The following is an 11,052-nucleotide window of genomic DNA, read 5'->3' on the forward strand; positions in this document are numbered from 1 at the left end:
TCCCCAAGCTCGACGCATTAGTCCACGATCATGACACATTTGACCCAAGCCATCAACAAAGAATTTTCACAACCCATACAACACGGAAGGTGAACTTTTCCACACCCGACCCGCATACTAACTTTATATTTAATTCCATTTTAAATATATAAAATTAATCTTGACCAATAATAATGTCAATAAATAGCTCACCATTCTAATTATTGTATGTAACTAATTTTACAAAATAGATGATTGGGTGTGCACACGTCACAAATTGAAAAAGGGTAAATGAGTCAAACCACACTACCTATCTTTCTCTCTCCCTCTCATCCACCAAATTGAATTGAAGATAGCATACTCTAGAATCTTCTCTTCAACTCAACCAGCGTAGTTAACAATACAAATCTCTCTCTCTCTCTCTCTCTCTCTCTCTCTCTCTCTCTACCGTATCTTATACATATGCTTTGACGCATCAGCTTCTCCTATCATCACATGAAAAACAAAATCACTGTATAGAGTAGTAATATAAACTAAGTTTTGTACAGTTACATCTACTAGAACGAATCTTGATCTTTGAAATTGAACTTCTTAAAGCAAGATCGGAGATCACCGGATTCAGATTCAGATTCAGATAACATGGGCGGAGTTGGAGCAGCAGCACCGAACACGGAGGTTCAATACACCACGGCGAAGATTTCCGTATGGTGGGATATAGAAAACTGTCACGTTCCCAAGGGTTTCGATCCTCACCAAATAGCACAGAATATCAGTTCAGCGCTTGTTCGGATGAACTTCTGCGGCCCCGTTTCGATCTCTTCCTACGGCGATACAACTAGGATTCCCGCGTCTGTTCAGCATGCTCTCTCCAGCACCGGAATTTCCCTCAATCATGTTCCTGCTGGTAACTATATGTAGCCAATTTTAGTATAAATTGAAATTGGAATTTTGTTATGAAAAGTGTGTTTTCCAATTTTGTGATTTTTTTCTTTAACCGAACACAAGTCAAATAAAATATTAGGATGATTACTTACTAATTTACTATATTTTTATTAAAATTGTATTCAAGTATCATCTATAATTTAGGGTTACTTTAATTTCAAAATGGTCCAAAGATAGATCCTTATCATTTTTAGTAATTCTTTTATCATAATAAGAATGAAAAATAAATCATAATGTTAATAAGCTATATAGCACAGGCATTTCTGAAAAAAAGGTGTCTGTGTTGGACAATCCCTCTTAAGCTTTAAACTAAGATGGTTTCATTTTATTGATCTTAACATGCCCTAACATTTTATTCATAATAATAATTACTAACATATGTCTTAAGGATTTTGAAATGAGAAAACACCTAATTTCTTTTACCATGTCAATTTTTATCACATATTAAATTATTTTGCACATTAATCATGGCTAAAGTTTTATTGTACTATGTTTTTTTTTTAATATTTAGAGACAGCTGAGTATTTTTTTGTTCACATAAATAATGACTCAAAAACTAACAAGCAAGTTATAGAACATTCAAAATCCTTTGAACTATTTATTTCTAAATCTTACATAAAATATCCTTAGAACTATTTATTTCTAATTCTTACATAAAAAATCCTTCTATAAATACCAGATGATAACACTTTTTTTAAAACATTCTCTCAATTTCCCTTGCGCTGGGCGCAAGTGAATATCTAGTTTCTGTGATGTACAATCATATGGGACAATTGTGGGCTAATGCCTTAACCAATACTACCACAACTGCAACATTAGGGGCTTCAATTTAAAGCCTTGATTTGGCATGAACAATTTGATTTATGAAATTACTTTAAATTTTGATGACTTGTTTGCTTCCTTTCTCGAGTTTTTTGGGCATAATCTGTTATGAATTTATTGCATTGCAGATAGCGCGGAGTTTGGATTCATTTAGATATTTGTGTTAATTTTTCTTTAATGTTGGTAATAGGTGTGAAAGATGCAAGTGATAAGAAGATCCTTGTCGACATGCTGTTTTGGGCAGTGGACAACCCTGCACCTGCAAACTATTTATTGATTTCAGGTGATCGAGATTTCTCTAATGCCCTCCATCAATTGCGAATGAGGAGGTATAATATTCTTCTTGCACAACCTCAAAAAGCATCTGCTCCCCTAGTCGCAGCTGCTAAGAACGTATGGCTTTGGACTAGTCTCTTATCCGGAGGACCTCCGTTATCTAATGGAGAATCACAACAGCTTGGTAATGGTAGTCTCCTATCATCTTCTGAAACTTTACAAGTTCCTGTATCAAATGCCACTCAGACACAACAACAAGGGGGTCCCTACTCTGAAGTTCATCCTGGAAATTCAAAATATCAAAATGGAGGAAGGGGGTTTGATTCTAGATATCAGGGGAGGCCGAATTGGAGAAACCCGAATCAACCTAATGGGTCCAAAGCCATGAGTCCACCTCCAGTTGGACCTCAAGATAACCGTAATAACGTAAACAATTATCGACCTGGCAACTATAATCCAAATGCTCCTCATAGCGGCCCTGCCATGAATTTTGTCCGCGCCAATTCTGATCAGTTATGGAGCAATAATGGCCATCAACATCCTTATTCCCAACCATTAAGACCGAACGACTTCCCATTGCAGCCTCCTTTTGCACCTAGTAATTCATTTTCTCCAAATTCCCATACTTTTGCAACTACACCGGTGCCACCTAGGACTAGTGGCCCCAATTTCGGTACAGGATCAAATACACCTGTGCCAAACATTGGTAATCTGAACATTTCTGGTCATCCTAATAATGCTCATAACCCCCGTACTGTTCCGCAACGGAGTGGAGAGTTGAAACCTAATCCTAAGGGTACTCCACTTCTGGTAAGATCAACGAATGAACAAAATGGACATATGGTGCATAGCAGTAGCACGCAAGGCTATCCACATGGTCCACCAGAATATCAACCTACATCGTCGGCAGCAATGGGTAATAATAATAAACTTCCTGCTAATGGTAAGTGGGGATCTTCAGGAATTTCTAAACCTTCTGAATATGTACAAGGCCTTATAGGGGTTGTATTACTTGCCCTTAACTCACTAAAAAATGCAAAGATGATGCCGACTGAGAAAAATATTACTGATAGCATCCGTTATGGAGATTCCAAGCATCGCAACACTGATGTTAAGAAGGCTCTGGAGAGTGCAATGGAGCAGCAGATGGTGGTGAAACAGAATTTAGGTGCTCTGACGTTGTATGTAGGTAAGAATGATAAACTTTGGAAATGTGTAAATCCTTTAGGTGGAAATCCTAAACAGCACTCAAAAGAAATTTGGGATGAAATTCAAAATTTTTTAACAACCCCTGCTGGAAGATCAGCAATAATGGGTACACAGTGCAAGTAAGAATATTTATATTTAGAATATATTAATTGACAAAAAAATAAACTATTCATTTTCTTAAAGGTGTCAGTGTTCTAACGAGTCTTCTTTTTCTCTAGGTATGAAGCAGGTATGGTGATAAAGAACATGTGCTTTAAAGATCTTGCTTTGGGCGATGTCCTTCAGATATTGAATATGTTGATTCTCCATAAAAAATGGATAGTTCATCAGCAGTCTGGCTGGCAACCACTCATCCTTACTCTTCCTGAGTCAAATCTCGATTCAGGGGTCACCGCTGGTGCATAGCAGCACCCCGATTATGGTAATGGAAACTTGAAAGGCACCAGAGAAGACTCATAAAAGTAATTGAATATATCCCGAGCCAGTTGGACCAGTAATTACTCGAATAATTCTCGTTTTTCTCGTATGAGTCAAACCATAGGTAGTGTAATGTTGAACTTTAGTATTCAAGTATAATTAGTATTTTTTTTGTTAATCAACACCTTCAGTTCGTCTTGGGAGAGAAGTAAAAAACAGAAATATTAAAGCAGCATTTTGATGATACCCGAAAAATACCAAATACTACAGTTTGGGATGGTTGTTGACGTTACTACTATGTCCTGCAATATATCACAGTGGATCTATCTTGGAATTACTTTTCGCATGTCTAAGGCTTCTGCTCAACTTCAGTCTTCCTACAAAGTTACTTGGTTCCTTTTAGTGATATATTTGATAAATGTCCGAGATATTAGTTAGATTCATTTTTCCTGAAGTGATATGGACCTTCAATCTAGTTCCGTAACCAACACTGGTGCTGTTTGTTTATCATTTAAGAAATGATCTTCCAAGTCAGATTCTCCAGGGTGGTTTGTGAATTGGAAATCCAGAATCTTTTCCATATGAGGCTATGTCTTCAAAGTTTCAAAGTTGTTGTAAGGTTAATTGCTCAAAAGAGATTGCTTAACAAAATTGGAACTGCACTCAAACTCCTACATGAAGCTCTTAAGTTGTTATCTGAACACAAATACAAGGTATGTTTATTATGATGGAATTTGGTTATGAGAAATCACATTTATACAGTTTTCAACATGATTCAAAGCCGGTGAAATAGTGCATCCCATTGCATATCTTGTTGCCGATGGTGCACATATGATGTTGAATTATTTGTTTGGAATTGGCTTTTGGATGTCTGACTCAATATGCTGAATTTGCTGATTCAGACGCGAATTGATCTCTGGTCTTTCTGCTTTCTATTGCCTTTTAATGTTGGTAACTGCAAGTATAACCCGCATTTAAATTTGCATTGTACTTGTATTAGTTGTTTAATACTCTTAGTCTTGATGTTTGGAATATCGTTATAAATGTATTCGGAACTAAAACATCGATCAATTTGTTTGATCTGATTTGTAGTCAAAACGTTGTTATTACAAGTTTTCTCTAGTAATGGTTTTTACCATTTCATTACAATGCCATCATGGTAATGATATTGTGAAAAGTGGATGATTGTATGAAGTTTACAGAAATATGGATTTCATTGCCGCATGACCCTCTCAGGTCTGGAAGTTTTATCAGGTTTCAAAGAATAGAATGCCCAGTTTTCAATAATTGCTGCACAACAAGCTAGTCAGTTACCCAACAGCTCAAATTTCAATTTAAACTAAGTGAGTCTCAACCATTTATACTGGATGTAGTTGAAGAGAAATGTAGATACAACAAATTACAACCAATCCTTATCTAATTTCTTTAAAATATTCATACTTTCAAAGAACGAGTGTCCTACGCATCAGCCACTAATTTCCTTTAAAATTATCTTTTTTTCATCTAATTTTCTATCATTGGATATTTTAAACCCAATGATCGAGAAATTGATCAAAAGAAAAATAAGAAGTTAAATTTTTTTTTAAATTATGAAAAAAAGAGATGATAGGACCAACAAAATGCATTTTCTAATACAAGAGATCAAGTAAAGAGTGTTAGAGTGGTATGGAAAGAATTCGGTATCATAAAAATTAGATACCTAACTTTAAATGTTTAAGCCTACGATCCAAATATATATATATATATATATATAATATATATATATATATATATATATATATATTATATATATATATATATATATATATATATATATATATTTTTTTTTTTTTTTGACGTAAGTTATGTTACAACTTCGAAAAGATCTCAAAAATGTGTGTTTAAATATGATTTTGATTGATTTTGTTAGAGATTTTACAAATTCATTGTTAAATGTTTGAGTTAAATATGTTTATGACCTTCTTGAATATTTTAAATTTTGTTTAGTCGCTCAAAATATTCCCTTCAAAAAATAGTTTTTTTAAAAATTTTTCATCTACGCTTTTGGTCCTTAATAATAAAATTGTCGCTAACTCAGTCGCTAAGTAATAAACCATCGCCAAAACTATCACTAAGTTAAACGTTGCTAAGTTGCATGAGAGATTAAAAGTGTGGATGAAAATGAAAATTTTTATGAGGACCATCCTTTAAAGAAAATATTTTGAGGGACTAAAAATGAAAATTGAGATATTTAGGAGGATCACAAACATATTTAACCCTAAATATTTTTGTATGTTGATTGTGTGATTACCTTGTCAAATTGAGTGAATAAATGTGAGATGAGAGATAAGTTGAGTATTTGCAATGTTGGAGTAACTTTTCCGAGTTAATTAGATTGAAGTGGGAAATGAACGTGTTGATCAGAAAAAGAAAGATGACGTTCATTGATAAGGGTAAATATTTTATTTCTGATAAAATTTTCAGTGTGCAGACATGTTACTTGAGGACAATCAACATAGTAAGTTTGAGATTATGATAATACTCGGTCATTATGTAATATTTGCGAGCAATTTCGGACAAATAGATGAAATTATGAGCAAAAATCAAGGCAAGAAGTTGAAGCAGTAAGCAAGAACTCCAAAGGAGAAGAGTGTTAAGACTTAGTGAAAATCAAAAGAGAAAGGAAGCAAAAAGCAAGAATTTGCCATTGATTTTTTTTGCGGTCGCGATGCTGACATTGTGGGCGCAATGACATCATATCGCGTTCACGATGAATGCTAACGCGGCCGCAGTGACACGTTTCCCTGACACGTGTTTTCATCTTTTTTAAATAATTTTTGCTTTATTTTAAGGTTACGAATTTTAGAGAGAAAGTGACAGCCATGAGCTTTTGGTGAGCGAGTTTAGAGAGCATTGATGTCATTGGAGAACATATTTTTCATTGATTTTGATGAATATTTCTTATTAACTCATGATAATTGCTAATTTCACTATGAGTAGCTAAGTTATTCTAGATTAGGTCTTTTGAGATTAACCTAATTGTAATATGTTGGATTATATGATTGTTTGAGATTATCTATTTTTTTATGTTATAATCGTTATTTAATTGTTCTTGTGTTAATTGTTTTTTGTGTGTTGACGAGCATCCAAATTGATCTTAGATGAGTAAGGATTATTGACCGTAAATCTATCAATCTGAAATATGACAACTATTCAACTTAGTAGTTAACTAGGAATAGGTAAGTATTGTAACACCTCAAAATTTGCCCTCCTCTCTTGGGACTAAGCTTAACATGTTGCATATCATTTTAGGTCATTAGGCATTGCATATTGCATATCATGTGGTTACATTGTGCAAGCCATTCTCTCAAGTCTTGATCAGAAGATGAAGAAGTCAAAGTGCAAGCCTAGGGTTTATTGACTGATCATGGGCCATCTGAGGATTGGGCTGTGAATTAGGATTTCATGACTCTCAATGGATGTTGGTCTTCATCTTGATTGCAATGATACATCATCATCATCGTGGTTTGATATCCTCAGAAGATGCAAGAGATTGAAGCTGATTCCTTGAGATTAGGGTTTTGACCACTGGTCAACCCTAATCAGTTGTATTGGGCCAATCAGGGCATAATCAGGAGATGAGGTTTATGATGGATATGGGGTTCATTATGTGATTATTTTGTGCTTATTGAGGCTAGGGTTTCACTCTTGAGCCATTTCAGTTGAAGATTGGGGCTTAATTTGATCAATGCATTGCCTAATTCATCTGTCAGTTGAAAAAGTCAACTGTGGTCAACTGTACATGATCTGATGGGTTTGGAGGGGGAAATGAGTTGGATACACTTAATTCATGTTGGAACAAGTGTTATTTGACATCTCAAAGCTTAAGAATGAAGAAAATCAAGTCAGGACAAAAACTGCCAAAAATAGAAAGTGACTTGTAATTGAAGTTTCCAAAAATGGAAAGTTTTTGACCTCAAAGCCACGTGTCCAAGGAAGCTTCAAATGAAAAATTGTTCAACATGAAAGTTGTAGATCTTGTTCTCACCTTTCCAAAAAGTCCAAGAACTTGAAAATCCCATGTGTGGTTGGAAAATTAGGGCTCAGTGAAATTCAAAAATGACCCATAATCAGGAGGCCATAACTTCCACTTGGTTTGTCCAAATTGCAAGTTCTTTATATGCACAAACTCCATTTGACATGTACTTTCATGGTGCATAATTGGATTTTTCCAAAAGTGGTCAATGCAAAAAGTCACTTTTCAACTGGACAGCTAAATTGGATCAGGGGCAAAATTGTCCAACTTTCAAAATAATTGGAATTTTGAGATGGGACTTTTTGCTACACCTCATGAATGGCATTTTAAATATGTTGGAATCATCATTTCATGGCTAGGCTTCATAATTTGAGAATTGGCTTGAAAAATGGAAGTTGAAAAATTGGACAAATGCAAATACAAGGTGAAATTGAGCATTACACAACCAATGAGGGTGAGACAAATTGCAACAGCTCACACATGGCATTTGGAAGGTGTGTGAGCTGTCATTGAGGTGGCATGAGCTGTCCTATGGAAATTCCCATTTTGCCCTCACTTTGAAAGTTAACCATTTCACTTAACAATTGCATTTTGTTAATGGCTTGATTAATCATGGATTAAGGTCACATATATAAGCCTAATCATCTAATAATCATAACAGAATTTCATTTCACCAAATTCAGATCAAAATCATCAACATTCTCTCAATTCATTCAAGAACTCAAAAAACCAAAATCCAAAAAACTCCATCAATCTTTGATCATTTTGGAAGATTCTTTTTGCAGTGATCTTGTACTAGCCTATGCTCGATCTGTTTGTACCTTTTAGCAACCAAAACCGCGCCCTTCTCAACTGCACCTTCAAGCTCCTCCAATGGTGAATTTGATTTTTGCGCATTAGGAGCAGCTTCGGTTGAATTGGAGCATTGCGTTCAACTTCTGGAAGGTCATTCTACATCTGTTTGGAGCTTTCACGTGCCAATTCGTCCTGTTTCACTACTGCCATAGCAGGTATCATCGGAATTCGATCTCAAGCTTTTGTTGAATTGTTGTGTGCGTGATGTAGTCCTTTGCTCGTAGAATACGATGATGCTTTTGGATTTGCAATTGGACAACTGTAGGCTAAGAAATCGTGACCTGAAGTTTAGATCTAAAACCCTAACGCGTTCGATTCTTGAGATTTAGTGACTGTTAGGTTGATTGGAGTTCATATTTGTGATCTACGTGTCCGTACGGTTCTAACGGATATCTATTTGTTCGTTTTGGTGATGGTTTGAGATTAAGGTGTTCTTGAGGGGCCTGGGTTGAAGAAGACGAAGCTTTGCGCAAAACTGAGTTTAATCCACTTTTTCGTTTGAAAATTTGAATTCGGAGTTTACCGCCCCCGCCTAATTTAATTACAGAATTGCCATTGTCAATTTCTAATTAACTTAATTAATTCTTAAAAAATTACAAACACATTAAAAAAATCATAAAAAATTGTAGAAAATTCAGAAAAATGTGGAAATTTTTATGTTGACTTCCTTGTTGACTGTAGAATTTTTTTGACCTATTGGTCAAAGTTGTGCATGGTAGAATTTTCATTTGACCTAGGGTTCTTTAATACATGTCCATTTTTGATACCTTGCACCATTTGGCTTGTGGAATGCACATGATGTAAAATAAATTCTTGACAATTTTTGTGATGATTGGTGACTGGCTGATGTTCATTTATATGAAAATTTCATGAATTTTTGATGCCTGGCCATTGAGTTATGAATTTTGGAACTTAGGTGTGACAATTTGTGTCACACCTCTTGATGTCAACTTGCTGGATTTAATTGAGTGGTCTATACTTGTTGGAATGAAATGAAATTTTGCATGATGGTTGATTAACATGTTGAGATGCTGTATGAATTTTTGTGGAATTTTACATTGCATTTTCAAATTGATTGTGATTTTTCATCTCTGTTGGTCAATTGTGCAAGCTTGTGTGACATAGGTTGGTAGATTTGATGTGAAATGCTCCTATTGTATTGAATGATCATGAAATTTGATATGCTTGTAATAGATACATGATGTGACATCCCTGTTTTGGTCTCACTCATTTCTTTACTGTTTTCATTGAGTTATGAATTTTTGAAGTGAGTTCATGTATTGATGTTGTGAATTGGAGCATATAATTGTGTCTGTTTTTGTTGATTTTCATTGACATAGTTACCTTGGTCCAATTAGGCTAAAATTTGGTATGCTAGACCTTGGATAGCCCCTATTTAGGTGTAATTTATTTGAGAATTTTTGGAATTGCTTTGGTGTAGATTTGAATGCAATAGTTCTGTTTGCATGTTTGATGCTTCATTTGAACTAGTTTGCCTTATTTTGTGCATAACATGAGCATGATGAATGATATGGACATGAGACCAATGATGTTTGCTTTTGTTTGACATTAATTTGAGTTTGGATGGTGAATACCTTGCTGTTTAGGAATTTTTCTTACCTTTGGACCCTAGGCTTAGCCTAGTGGTCTTGTTGCTAATATTTGCTTGATTTTTCAGGATCAAAAGCATAATGCACATGGAGAATGAATCAAGTTAAATGCAATTGATGTTGTTTGATGTTTGTACACTAACATAACATTGTTTTGTAGGTGGTGAAGCTTGGGCTTAAGCTTTGAGCTTGCCTTGTTGTGCATTGCTTTGTATAGTCTGACTGTTTGAACTTTTGCTGTTTAGTTTTGTCTGTCTGAGTACTAACTGTGTTTGACTGTTTCCAGGTACTTTTAGTTGCTCAGTTCCTTGTGAACTTTTGCTTTGCTTTGCTTAAGCAACTTGCATTGAGGTATAACTTCCTAATTTCATGTAGTCTGGAGACCCGGCTGTTACCGGGCCGGGCAAATAAATGTCTGAAGTCCTCCTTAAGAGGCAATGATTGTGGTTGTTTATTTTTGTGCCAAGCAGGTGAAAGTCCTTTAAATAAGGCAATTGGTGGAAGTTAGGGATAAGCAATCTATCCCCCACTATTCAGTGGAGTCTTCTCCTTGCTCCCATTACATGGTTGTAGCATTGAGATCACAAGCCCAAGATCCGTGCAGTGCACATTGTGTCAGAGTCTCTGAGTATAGAAGGGTTCCCCCATTCTGGACCCATGCTCATTTGTCAGAAGCTCTCCCTGGTTAGGGATAAGAGCTGTGAGGTCTGATCCTCACTTCATCCTTTCATCTGCTTCACCTTAGCCTCGTAATGGCAAGGTTAAGAGCAAACCCAGCCCGTACAGACGACTCGCTTCGGCAGTCAAACCTATTGTGTGAGCCTCTTGTTTGGCTATAGTGGGTGCTCTGTGGATATCTGATTGACATGCCTGTTTGAGATGCTTGTTCTCATTTGATGTATGCTTGTATGTTGTTTGCTTGTGTGC

General features: G+C 35.5%; 1 protein-coding gene across 1 annotated transcript; it reads left to right on the top strand.

The window, feature by feature from the left end:
* Nucleotides 1-335: 335 nt before the first annotated feature.
* On the top strand, nucleotides 336-4,794 carry LOC127132492 (uncharacterized). The gene is made up of 3 exons (XM_051061441.1): nucleotides 336-883; nucleotides 1,934-3,347; nucleotides 3,447-4,794. The coding sequence occupies exons 1-3, from the start codon at nucleotides 619-621 to the stop codon at nucleotides 3,631-3,633; spliced, it is 1,866 nt and encodes a 621-aa protein (XP_050917398.1). The 5' UTR covers nucleotides 336-618; the 3' UTR covers nucleotides 3,634-4,794.
* Nucleotides 4,795-11,052: the final 6,258 nt, after the last annotated feature.

Source organism: Lathyrus oleraceus, chromosome 3 (genome assembly GCF_024323335.1).
Source record: "Lathyrus oleraceus cultivar Zhongwan6 chromosome 3, CAAS_Psat_ZW6_1.0, whole genome shotgun sequence".
In the NCBI taxonomy this organism is placed as follows: Eukaryota; Viridiplantae; Streptophyta; class Magnoliopsida; order Fabales; family Fabaceae; genus Lathyrus; species Lathyrus oleraceus.

Bases quoted from the DNA above. Each gene is read 5' to 3' on its own strand.
- LOC127132492 (XM_051061441.1), top strand. From the start codon at position 619: ATGGGCGGAGTTGGAGCAGCAGCACCGAACACGGAGGTTCAATACACC. The intron at 884-1,933 runs GTAACTATATGT...TGTTGGTAATAG, and splicing joins CCTCAATCATGTTCCTGCTG to GTGTGAAAGATGCAAGTGAT. The intron at 3,348-3,446 runs GTAAGAATATTT...CTTTTTCTCTAG, and splicing joins ATAATGGGTACACAGTGCAA to GTATGAAGCAGGTATGGTGA.